The 12834-nt window shown below is 51.0% G+C and overlaps 1 protein-coding gene across 15 annotated transcripts in view; it reads right to left on the reverse strand.

The window, feature by feature from the left end:
• Positions 1-12077, reverse strand: part of PTPRS (protein tyrosine phosphatase, receptor type S) — a 97542-nt gene extending 85465 nt beyond the window's left edge. For all 15 annotated transcript variants that reach the window (XM_027903651.1, XM_027903645.1, XM_027903644.1 and 12 more), the window contains exon 1: positions 11921-12077. In XM_027903651.1, the coding sequence (XP_027759452.1) occupies positions 11921-12008 (88 nt within the window). In that variant the 5' untranslated portion in view covers positions 12009-12077. The remainder of the gene's footprint in view (positions 1-11920) is intronic.
• Positions 12078-12834: the final 757 nt, after the last annotated feature.

Raw genomic sequence — 12834 nt, forward strand, 5'->3', positions numbered from 1 at the left:
GCACTGAACACAGCTGCAGCCTCTGAAGACTGAAGTGCAAACAAAATAACCACAAAAACATCATCAGAGGGAACTCGGAGACCTTCTCCAACAGGTACGTCTTGGGGAGAGAAGAAGATAAAAATCAAAAGCCAGACAAAACTTTGGAATCTTCCAACAACCCGTTCATGTCAGCTGGAATGAGACATCTCTCCCTGTTATTTCTCACCCCCTGCTAACTTGCAGAGCCACCAGAAAGGAATCCAATGATGTTCCCACTGCCATGCACAGAGTTAACTCCCCCTCCCCTCCTCTTCTTCCTCCTCCTTCTTCCTTTGGTTTCTGGGCTGAACCTTTCTGCTGATCTAGTGAAACTCCATCTCCCTTTTCCACAACTGCTGACGGGCTCACAATTGGAGAAGGAGCCCAAGGTACTCCCCAGCCACAGGCCTGGGTGGCTGTGCTTTCATCTGCCCTCCTGAAAACCCTCCCAGCAATGTGAGACTGGGGTCCAGCCACGCTCCCACTGTTTGTCTGTTGCTTTAGGAAGTGTTTGACACACACATGCTGTTGTGCTCTGACTGCACACAGATCCATGCCCTGTGTTGGAAGGATGGGGATGGGAGCGTGGAGCATCTGGGGACAGCTGGGAGGCACAGCCAGAGGAGCAGCCCTGCCACACCAGTGAAGCAGGAGACAAAAGGTGGAGCAGAAGGTAGAAAGGATGGGAAAATCAGTGGGAACGAGAAGAGATCAACAAGGGAAATGGCACGTTCTTGGGGCTGACCCGGGCAGGGCCAAGAGTTGGGCTTTGATGGTCCTTGTGGGCCCTTTCCAAGTCAGGATATTCCATGACTCTGTGCAAGAGAGCTGGAGCAAGCTGGAGAGGAGGGAAGTGCTCAGAGCCAGAGCAAGGAAGTGAAGATTAGATGGAGGAGACAAACCACAGAGCAGATGAAAACAGGAGAGAGAGCAGCCAAATTTGAGACAGATGGAGAGTGGGGAGCAAGAATGCTCTGTTTGGAATGGGTCCGTATTCCAAAGCAGTGGCATTAGGGAGCGGGGGAGCTCGTGAGAGGGGTAGAGGCATGGGAGACAGCTCCAGAATTCACATTTTCCCTCAGGAGAAGAGTGAGAGCTGCAAACTGGGCGCAGCACCGGGGAGGAGACTCTATGGAGACACTCCACAAGGTTGAGAACACCCCTTGGAGAGGTCCTGCAGAGACCCAGGTCCCCGTGAAATCCAGGGCTTTATCGACAGATTTGGCACTTTTTCTTTCCAAGGGCCATTTCTCGATGCCTCGCAAATAAAACTAAAGTGAGGGTTTTCTGACAGAACAAACAAACAGGGAGTGAATTATTTTCCATTTCCCCATCAATAACTTCTCCCCAGCCCGGTCGTCTTATCATCATAAAAAGTCCATTAAGCAGTAATTGGGGAGGTAGGAGAAGGCAGGGCTGGTCCGTGGAACAGGAGCACGCTCGCTCCCCAACTGGCCTTTTCTGGGAAGGCAGACAGGATAATTATAGGCTTTAGACAGAGACTTCCTCTTACTGTCAGCAGCTCTTGGCTCCCTTCAGGGAGACGGGACTGGCAAGGTTGGGCAAAGGAGGGTAAAAAAAGATCGAGGACATTTTTTGAGAAGTGAAATACTTCCACCTTGCTATTCCCCTGCTGCTGAGCCACCAAAGCCCTTCCCTGACAGACTCAGAGAATCGGTGCTACCACAGGTGAGTGCAGGCTCTTCCTTATTGGACACAGGGGAATGTCACCTGGAAGATTATCCCTTCTCCTTTCCTGCAAGGCCCCAGAGAAGGAAGGGCAGCAGCGAAGGACGTGACCCAGCACAGGATTATCACAGACAGAAAATGGGTGAGGAAGATGAAGAACTCATGTCACACACCTTTAACTACCCTGGCTGTCCAACACCTGCCTGTGCTGCCAGCTCCCACCTCTCCCCCCAGCCAGGATGAGGCAGCAGAACATTCATAGCCAGCATCATGTCAGGCTGTTCTCGCCACCAGGCTTGTAATTTTGGGGATCTGGCACATCCATACAGCTTTGAAATGCACTGGGACACAGACCCTTTGGAAGGGGAAGTACGAGCCTGAAGCAGCGAGGCAGGAGGAGACCGAGGCTACCAAAAAATCGACTCCTAGTTGTGACATCCAAGGTGAGAAACACCTGCTTTTGCTGGAGGGGAAGCAAAATCATTCCTTTCTGGTTTTCAGGGATGGGACCGTTCCTTATCGTGTGGGAACAGCACCGGGATGACGTTATCCCGTTGCAGCAGGAATCCTCCAGGCTACCTTCACACATCCCTGTGCATGGAAAGGATCCACCTCTCTCCATGGCAAAAAGGGTATTTGTCACCTCCACGGATCAGTCCCAGCTCCAGTGACTGGCACCTTGACACAGCCAAGGAAAACATTCCTCCAGCTGGAGGAAGGGACAACAGGGCACATGTGATGATACACACACAGAGGATGAAAACTGCTTGATGGGACAGGACAGGGAGATGTCCCTGTTCTGCAGGGAGTGGGGTGGTATCCTGGGCCACCTTCTTCCTTCCCCAAGAGGAAAACTGGTGCCTGGTATCTAACACCACGTAGTGAGCACACACCAGAAAGCACCCACCCTGTGAGAACTTCCATGGTGTGGAAGCTCAAAGCATCACCAGGGCTTGTGTTCAGTGAATGGGAAACGGAGGATTAATGTTGGGGGTGAAGGGGTCTGCACTTGGCAGGCAAGGACAGCAAATGCAGCAGGGAGCTGGTGCCCAGCATCAGAATGAGACCCTGCACACAAGGCAAGAAAGGATGGAAAAGAGGCAGCACTAAGAAGTGCATGGAATATGTGCAGGAGGGAATGCGATCTGGGGGATGCAGGACTGAGTAAGCTTTTCAGGGCATTCTGTGGTCACATCCCACAAAAATCCTCCTCCTGTGCCTCAGTTTCCCCACTTATTTCTCTTACCAATTCAATGGTGAGCACTGCAGGTGGCACAACTGCTGCTCTCTGCTCCCACCCTCCCTCCCTGGCACACACCAAACTGAGGGGCAAAGGAGCACGTTGGTGGGAATGCAGATGGTCCTCTGGCCAGGATTCTCCTTCATCTTCTGGCATCACAGCACAGGAAGGAAGCTGCTCCTTGTGACCAGCAAGGGCTGAAGGAGATGAGCTCTGCTCTCATGGAGGATGGCAGCCCTGGGGTCAGCCAGGAAGCTCCAGCAAACAAAGGATCACACGCGGCCTCAGCAACGTGGACCCTGAGGGTACACAAATGCTGTAGCAACATCTCATGCCTGTCCACAGGTCCCATAACAAGGCATAACAACCCAGAGCAGAGCCAGAGACCCACGGAGCTGTCCTGGCAACTTAATGAGGGCCCCTTGTCCATCAATGTCACGACAGCAATCCCAGGTTGTTTGCAATCACAAGCTTGAGGCAGGGACCTCTCCCCGCCCTTGCCAAGTTGCTAAGACAGCTTCTACTCCAGCCATCTCATTGATAATGGCATCCTGGAGCAGCTTGATTCACCACCTACTTAAAAAAGACCCAGCTAGAAAGGATTTGGCTCTTTGCTCAACTTCCACTGCTCTGAGTCACTAAAGAATCAGAGTCCAGGGGGGATACCAGAACATGAACAAACCATCTCTCCTACGGGACAAGCCTGCAAGAAGAAAGAGCTTAACGAGCCCGGATCCAGCTCCCAGGAGGCCATGCCATCTTAATATAGCCCAGCCTGAGTCCTGCACCACCACAAAGTGACAGCAGAGTCAGCACAACGGGGAAAACAAACCGCTACGAGCTCCTGCAGCTCACGGTCCTTCCGAGAAAGAGCAGAGCTGGGAGCCCCAAGGATGTGATCAGGGAGATCAGCCCCAACCCCTGGTTCTGTGATGTGACACAGAGCTTTGCAAACTGCAAACACACAGTTTAAGTCCTGTCTTGCATCACCAGCTCAGGAGGGGCTGCAGCTCTGCATGCACAAGATCACGGGATGGATGAACCCAGTCGAGATTTGCCAGCTCATATGTGGGATCACTTGGGGATGAAAGGCACACCAGGCAAATAAAACAGCGTCTGATAAAGCTCTGCTCTCCTAATCCTGTAAATAAAAGCTGTATTACTTCCACTTACTAGCTGTTGTCTGCTTCTTCCCTTCAGGCTTAAGAGAAGAAGGTTCCTGGTCTACAAGGACAGGGAAAGGTACAGTTCCTACAGCACAGGATTTGGGGTATTTTGAAAGGTTTGTTGCGTCATTCTTATCTGGCCCCACATTTTCCATGGAACAAAAGGAGATTCGGGATGTACAAGCTTGAAACACTGAGTCTTAACAGTATATTTTGAGCCTGTATCGCTTATCAGTGTTTGAGGCTGGGATGTCAAGGGAGCTCAAGATGGGAGATCGTGAAAACAAAAACCCAGAACCCAACAAAGCCATGACTAACGGATGAACACAACCTTTAACAATGATGAACTTTGACTCCTACCACACGAGTCACTGCAATTTCTGTCTCTGAGCCACAATGCTCATCATTCAGATTTGTAGTGGGCACATCAACACAAAAGAATCAGAAAAAAAAAGGGAGAATCCAACAACACTGCCGAGAACTGACAGCAGTGGGAATGTGATGAGTTCAGCTTTGAGATAACTAGAGACTCAGTGAGCCAGAAAAACAGTGCAAGACATGAGCGAGGGAGAAATGGAAACGTGGAAAAGCAGCAGCGACGCCACCTTCAATTCTGCTATCCGAGACAGTAACTGAGGCAGGTGAGCTTCTTTTTTGGGTAGGACAGGTTTCTGTTCGTGTTTGACACCTGCCAAGGGATGGCTCCTTAACAGGAGTCTGTCCTGCAGCCCCTCCAGGTACCAGGAAGGAGAACCCCTCCCCTTTCCATCAGGAGAAGGCAACCCCTCAAGGGGCAGCTACTGGAATTAGCCCCAACTGGCAGATCTTAGAAGGAAAAGGGGCATTTCACAGCACTCACACAGAAATAACACACAGAAAGCCCTCAAAACCAAGCACGTGCTCCCCAGACAAAGAGAAACAGGAGCTGAAGGACCTTCCTGGCTCTCTGGGAGCCCACTGGAACCAGTCTCAAGGTGATCTTCGAGATGAACTGGAAAAAAAAAACCCCTACACCACCATTTTAGAAATCCATTCATACAAATCAAAGTCCAGGCTAAAGATTTGTAAATCTCAGCAGCACGCTCGGACTAATTTAAGATTAAATCCATGAATTCCAACGGAGGTGAGGGAGGAAGAGGACATAGCCAAATTAATTTGACTTTATTAATTAAAAAAACCACCAAGTTTCATCACCCCACCATTCTTTAGAGGTTGTGTGAGAGTGGGGGGAGCTATGCTCATTAATTATGCAGAAAATGCAAAACTATCAGCTTCTGAATGAGCTTAAAATAAGGAGAAACCCTTTCAGAAGGGGGAGAAATTACTCCCCAAGGCAGCTGAAATTTCTCTTGCAACTTCAAAGGACAATAAATTATTCAAATCGCTCGCGCCACTCCACACGCTCTCTCACTCTCTCCCCTTCTCAATTTTATGCTCCTGAGTCAATTAAAGATTTGGAGGACTCAGAGAAACTTTGTAGAATGCTAAACCGGTTGCAGCTCCTTCTATTTATTTATTTTTTTTCTTCCTTCTTTAAAGCTTTGCTTTCCCTCTCAGCCTCAAAAGGAAACAGAAACGATTCTGTGCATTGCAGATGAAACGAGCAGCGTTGGTTTTCCACCAGGCTCGTATGAAGCAGCAATGTTTCATGTCTGCAAAAACCGAGATGGGACATGCTCAAAACCCTCCACTGTGAAAACAGGTCAACCCACAGTCCCTCATGTCAACGGTTTAAATCATTCATTTCAATAACCCCTTTCAAAGCCTTCGCAGCAGACGTCCAAAATGTATTTATAACGCTCTCTCCTGGCACTCCTCAGGTCTGGGGTAGCTGTGATCTCTTCCACAGTCACTGCTGTGCCCTTGGATGGAGCAGGAGGTTCCTCTGCCAACCCCCAACACGAGTGTTTAGCGTTTGCAGGGGGAGAACCTGGCGTGGTTTAACCAGGACAGATCCCCAGCTCAAGGCTGGGACTAATTACACTGGACAACAGTCAGCAAGAGGACTCCTCGCTCAAAAAAAAGCCATCTAGACAAGCAAAAGGAGGGTTGAGAAGGTGCAGTCACAGTGTGAGGACACTCCCAGCTCCTGTCCCAGCCCCCTGGCCCTCAGCCCATGCGCTGCTTAGCTCCTGGCACGCGGCAGATGGTCTAAAACGTGACCGTTTTCATGAACTTTTAACAATCCCCCCAAAAAATTAAAAGCAGCTGCAGTGCAGGGAACATCACAGCTTTCTAAGGTGGGAACTGGGACCAATTATGCTGCAAGAGAACATCCTTGACTGGAGGGGAAGAGTGGCACAGAGTAAATAAAAGCGTTCTTGGGAGATTGCGTCTCACAGGCCAGCACGAGCCCAGATTCCATCCCACGCGCTGAGGAACGACATCCCTCTGGTCGGGCGTCCTTGAAAAACACTCTGCTCGCCTTCTAAGAATAATACTGGGCTTGCCAGGCCACAAAAAGGGTGGGAATACCCTCACAGATTCCCTTTAGTGACCCAGGGGATTCGGATTTTGTCGGTCCTGAAAAAAACAACACAAGCACAAAGGCCTTGCCAGGCAGAAGGAAAGCTGCTGTGACCTGGGTGAGACATCAGAAAGATCCCGTCCTTCCCAGCAGCATGTGCAGGAACTGCCAGGGGGAACAGGACAACCAAGGGGAAAAGCCACCTAGGAAAAAGTCTTGGCTTCCTGGTAAAGCCTGACACAGAGGAACAGCCCCAGCTCTGGCATCCAGGTACGGTGAGGACAGACACTTCCTCCATCACAGCCCCTCTGTAGATGACATTTTCACACAAGCTGCTTGTTTACACAACAAACAGATGCTCTTTTCCCCTAACTTAAACACCTAATGAAGCTGAGCAGCAAGAACCCCTGGCTGGGAGAAGATCCTTCACCAGGAGACACCCATGGCTGGGCCCCAAACACCCGTGGCTGCCGCTGTCCCCAGGTGCTCCTCAGCAGAGATTAATCTAATGAGCATTCACAGTGTGGGGCACAGCTGAGACCTGGGCACTGACAGCCCCCCCCCTGCCCCCGAGGAAGCTCTTTCAACAGATGATTGATTTCCTCCCTGGGTCCTACAGAAGACACAAACTTTCCAATTTGGGTTATCTTAGAAAAAGAAAAAAAAAAAAAAAAGAAAACAAGAGAAAGAAAAGAAAAGAGATACATCACTTGATCCAGTCAGGCAAGGTTTAATTTAATCAGGCACTTAAACAAGGTGACACAGAAGCTTAATTCAGTGTCCTTGAGTGAGACAACAACCAGTCCAGAACCCTCAGCAGCCACAGCCTGGATCACAACTGGCAGACAGAGAAGGCAGCGAAGGAAAGGGCAATTCAGGAGCAAGGACAACAAGGTGTCTCCTGGTTACAAAGGCAACTGGTGCGGGGGGAACATGAGCAGCAAGTGGATCTGGGGAGGGAAGCAGGGATCTCTGCCTTCTGGAGGGTGCAATTTAGCTGCTGCCTCCCTCTTGCTCACCATTAGACTCTACTCATTGAAGGAACAATGTGCAGTAAAAACTCCACCACCCACCAACCGGCCACACAACCTCCTCTGTGTTCCCACCTCAAATTCTGCTCCCCCTCCAACCCACCCACAAAGGGGAAAAAGCCTTTCTGCAGCCTCCCCCCATTTCCTCAGCCCCCAGCAGGTTCACTGTCATTTTGGGGTCTACGACACAAACTATGAGACTATCAGCCTCCTGTCAGGACAGCGCTGTCAGGATCCATCTCAAACACCAAAAACTGGAGCAGCTTTCCCCGACTGTGGAGAGAGATTCCCTTCCCACTGATGTCGACTTAGCATGCCTATCAAGTCCTAAGATGGAGCCTCCTTGATTTTTACTACCATCTTTTGTGACAACTGCTGTCTTGGCCAACAGCAGATCAAAGCTGGGACCTCCAGAGCTAAAAGCTGGGAGCTGAGCCAGAGGCTAATCCTCTGGGAATGAGAGCAGGGGAGGGGCCACTCAGGGAAGGAGTCAGATGCACCTGAGAGTCTCTGTGATCAGGATCTCATCGTGCTCACTGTGCTGCCACCACCTCCTGCATCTTGCAGGAGCACACATCTTCCAGAATCAGACACCTTCCAGAATCAGACACCTTCCACAATCACACACCTTCCACAGTCACACACCTTCCACATCACACACACCAGCTCCCCACTCTTTCAGCCTAACCACGGACCTACAGGAGCTCTTTTCCCATCCCACCACGTGTTTTCCACTGTCTTCTCCCAGCCCCATGGATGCTCATGGATGCTCATCCCCAGCCCCGACACATGCACCTCCCACGAATTCCCATGTTCTGCAAATTAATGACAGTGCAAGAGCAATTAAAAGGGAAGAAAGCCAGGGTAATGCATCATAAAAGGGGCTTTATTCTTTTATTTTGTCAATTGCAATTTAGATTTAATTATTTATGGTAATACTTCAGAGTGTGCTGGTAAAGAGTTCTATACCATGATTTATAAAAGGAAGGAAACCTGAGTAATAAGTAACGTTTGCTGCCATTAAATCTTGCTGGGGCGGAGAGAGCCACACACCAGCCCTCTGTGTATGCAAAGTGCCAATTAGCAAAGTGCTATTGTAAAGCACAAAGGTTTAATCAATGAGAAAAATCCACTTGAAAACAGCGAGCGTGCTGATTCCAGTCAGAAAAATGGGCACATTTCTATACAGTAAATGGCTTTTTATCTGCAGCTGAGGAGCACTTAGGAGCGGGCACGTCGTTCCTTTGGGTGGCAGAGGAGGGCAGGAGGACCTGACCACTGCCCTCAGCCCTAAAACAGCTGTGCCCTGCCTAGATCCTGCCCAGCTCCATCAGAAAGACGAGGCTGATTCTGTCTAAACACAAAACGAGGTGTTTTAGGGTGCTCGCCACAGAGGTTTTGATGGCTCAGGCTGGGGGCACGAACAGGAAACCCCAAGGCTTGGTGCTGTGCCCAGGTCCACCAGCAATTTGGGGACTCTTACCCTCCCTGGACTCATATCTATCTGTCTCTGCTGTGTGGTTTTCTCTCAGCTCCAAGGGGCACAAGACCTGCCTCTTTGGCTGTGCAGCTCTTGGGGAGGTCTCCCCTCACTCCCTGCAGCGATGCCAATTCCTGGTACTCACCCAAACAGCTGAATCCTGAACAAAATGATAGTACTTTCCATTTAATGAAAATAATCAGGGAATTAGCAATTACCAGTTCCATGGCTGCCCTTGACTGTACAGAAGAAACAAAGTGCCCATGTGCAACCAAAGAGAAAGAGAAGGAACATTTCTGCTTTACACCTTTCAATTATTGCCCTCTTCAGCTTCCCAAGGAGGAACAGCAGGCAGAAAGTAGCGTGGCGCTTTGGGTTTTTAATTTAAATGGCAGTTTCCTTTAAATAGAACACTCCTGCCACAGAAAGATTTAAATCACTGACTGAGATCAATTAGCCTCGGAAACAAGGGAAGTATTTTAATGGTCCTTTGATTGCAGAGGCCACAGCTCCTCCAGTGCTGCACTGGGAGAGGGGGCAAGTCCCAGCTTTGCTGCACGGGGAGCTGTTCCCCTGTGAGGCTGGGAGGGTGATGCCCTCCAAAAGCCAGAATCCCAGGGGTTTCCCATCTCCAATGCAGGTTTCCCATCACGCCAGGGGCACCACCCCCATGTTGCCCCGGGGGGCTGCAGGGCCTGGGCAGCCCCTGTGGTGAATTAGGGCAGGAAATGGGGTCAGCGCCGTGGCCAAATGGAAAGCGGCCAAGGGATTACGGGAGAGGCAGTGACAGAGCCCAGGGCCATCTGATGGGAGAGGACATTGTCAGAACAGAGTGACAGCTCCTCACACAGGCTCTGCAGTTGTGACAGATGAAGCTGTTTGCTGTTTGCAGGGCTCAGTGGGGGAGCAGCACGGACCAGCTCGGGTGCTGCTGACTGCGAGGGGATCTCTCCAGAGCCACTCCAAAAACAGGAGCTACCAACCAACTCTCTGTCCACTCATCATCACCGGGCACAGCAACAGCCCCAGAGCTACTCCAATGACTGGGAACAGGGAGCAACCCCATGGGAACAGGTCAGGGAGGTGCTGAGCTTTCCCACAGGCCAAGAGAAGAGACACCACCTTCCAGTTTCATCTGCACAGCAAGCAGGTAAGAGCAGCCCCGCCTTGGGCAACCTGCAAAGTTCCTGCGTGGACATCTGTGAGCAGCAAGAGGAAAAAGAATACAAAACCTCAGCGCTCAGGATCCAAGGACACTGCAGAACTACAGGAGAGAGAAACTCAGCTGCGAGCAGCAAGGCGTCTGTGGAGCAGTGACAGATTTCAGCAGGGCTCGGGCCACAGAATTGGTGCCTCCTGTGTCTGACCAGCATCAGCCCCCCCTTCCTGGGGGAACACTTCCCCCCAAAAGGGCTTGGTAGCAGTCAGACAGCATGTGGGATCTCCTTATTCTGCTGTAATCTCTCAGCAAACCTCACCCCAGAGAGGATGGACAGACAAGATGCTCATTTCTTCTGAGGAAAAACCAAAACCACAGAAGAACTGAGGTCACACGGCCACGATTTTGAGAAGCCTTGATTCTGCAGCGCCCACTCCCAGCAATGAGCACACAGGGCTTGGTGGACACGTAACATTAAAATGGACCCCACTTTTCACAAGGGATGAATTAGAGCTCTGCTTATACACCCAAGCAGGGCCCTGGATAAATCCTTGGGAAAAAGACTCATGCCAGGTTCCCTGCTGCCAGACACTGCACTGTTCCTGCTACTCAGGACAGCTCAAACTGAAGCTCTGGCCCTACAGCAAACCTTCCAGAGCCCAACTCCCTTCCCAGGCTTACGAAATGAAAAAAGAACAAAATAAAACATTATCTTTCTGCACATGAGCGTTTCTCCCTGCAAAGAAGGATTAAGCACGAACCCAGCAAAACTCAGGAGTGAGGCAAGGGCAAACACACCCTCCACTTGCCTACTGCAGAGAGGATAGAAAGCACTTGTTCCAAAAAAAATTCTCCCAGCAACCAAAGGTCGTGGGTCCATTCAATCCCCGGTGACGGCGTCATCGTAATAAACCCTGATAACGAAGCGATTACGTTAAAAGCTGTCAAGGGCTACGCTGACCAGAGCAGCCCTCTCACCAGCTTCAAGCAGCTTTGCAGGGGAGGGAGAAAAAAAAAAAAAAAAAGCCATAATTCAATCAGCTTGGAAAAGTCTATTCCCCACTGATCCCAAGCGATCAGCCTTCATGTCGAAGGAACATTACATTCAAGTCGCTGAAGATTTTCACTTTTTTTTTTTTTTTTGCCTTCCCCTTTTTCATTTTTTAAAGCAAGAATTGAAAGGCAGCAAAGATAAAAACTGTGTTAAACTGGAACTGGTTCACTCAGGGGAAGAAGGAACATAATACTCTTTCTTCAGATGCTGTTTGGAATCCGGCCCCAGAAAGTAACATGACAACGGTCACCAGTGTCTGACAGATCCTGAAAGGCAGGAGCAGGAGAGGACAATATGGGCGAGCTGGGTGGAGATGGGGCCAGGAGAAGGGGGAGGAAGGCTCTGGCAAGAGCTGTCAGGCAGCTCCCTCCCTTCTCTCCAGCTCTTTCGCAGGCTTGGGGGCAACCCGAGGTTCAAAGCAGGCTGTGAGGACCCAGCTGCCCTGTGTCCCCCTGAGGCGGGACTGGGAACAATGGGAAGGCACCGGTGGAAAGCTAAAGTTAGAAAATTAAACACATGGTCAGGTACTGAGCACTTCCTTAACGCTGCAAAGGACAGGGGGATACTTTGCTGGGGTGAAAAAAAGGAGCGAGGGAAGAGCAGAGTCACTTACTTTCAGCTACACAGTCTATCAGCAGCACGGAGAGGAGGTTCACAAGGGAGACCAGCGACGACATCCCAGGGCTGGGAAGGATCCTCATCCTCTGCACTGGCCTTCGGCCCCAGCCAGGTCAGCAGGACTCACAACGTCTCCCCAGCCTTGTCAGCACCTGTGGGGACACAAAGGGGACAGCACTGAGGGGGAGCTGGGTGGGCAGAGCCAAGCAGAGCCTGACCAGCTCCACGGCCCAGCAGAATGGTAGGGACACGAGGCTGGTGGGCTCCAGCTCCCCTGCCTGGGCAGGTGATGAAGGGGATCTCAGTACTCGGCACTCACAGGCGCAGGAAGGAGAAGGGGAATCAGGAGGCACCAAGCACACAGAACCCACGTTTAAAGTTTAACACTCATCAGCTCCTCTCCCTCCCCAGCCCGGGAGAGGCAGCGCTGGCCGAGCAGCACTGAGCAATGAGGTGTGAAGGGATGTGACCCGACAGGGCCCAGGGACCCTCTGAAAGGGCGATTTTTCCACAAAAGCGCAGGGCGGAGAGGAAAAACTGAAACCTCGCACACAGAAAACCCAGCAAGGAGGAAAAAAAATCCCCCACCAAGAGGGAAGATGAAGCAGGGGACGTTTGGTTACAAGCCTGAGAGCCCCTGCCCCACCTGGTGCCTCAGTTTCCCCACTTGCAACACACGGAGGAACCATTTTACTGAGCTACGCAAAACAGGGAGGGAGAACGCCTGGAGCAGGGGGTATCACACAGCTGATTCCTGATGGATCGAGTAAACACAACCTCTAATGGATATGGCAGAGATTTTCTCCTGATCACCTCTGCCCTGGACGTGGCAGAGCGTGGCTGCAGGATAGAACCAGCACATTAGCACTGCTGCCACGGGGGAGAGGCAGCTCAGCACCCGCCTGCTCC

Source organism: Empidonax traillii, unplaced genomic scaffold (assembly GCF_003031625.1).
Source record: "Empidonax traillii isolate 1590-97213 ecotype Southwest subspecies unplaced genomic scaffold, ASM303162v1 scaffold986:size372637, whole genome shotgun sequence".
Classification (NCBI taxonomy): Eukaryota; Metazoa; Chordata; class Aves; order Passeriformes; family Tyrannidae; genus Empidonax; species Empidonax traillii.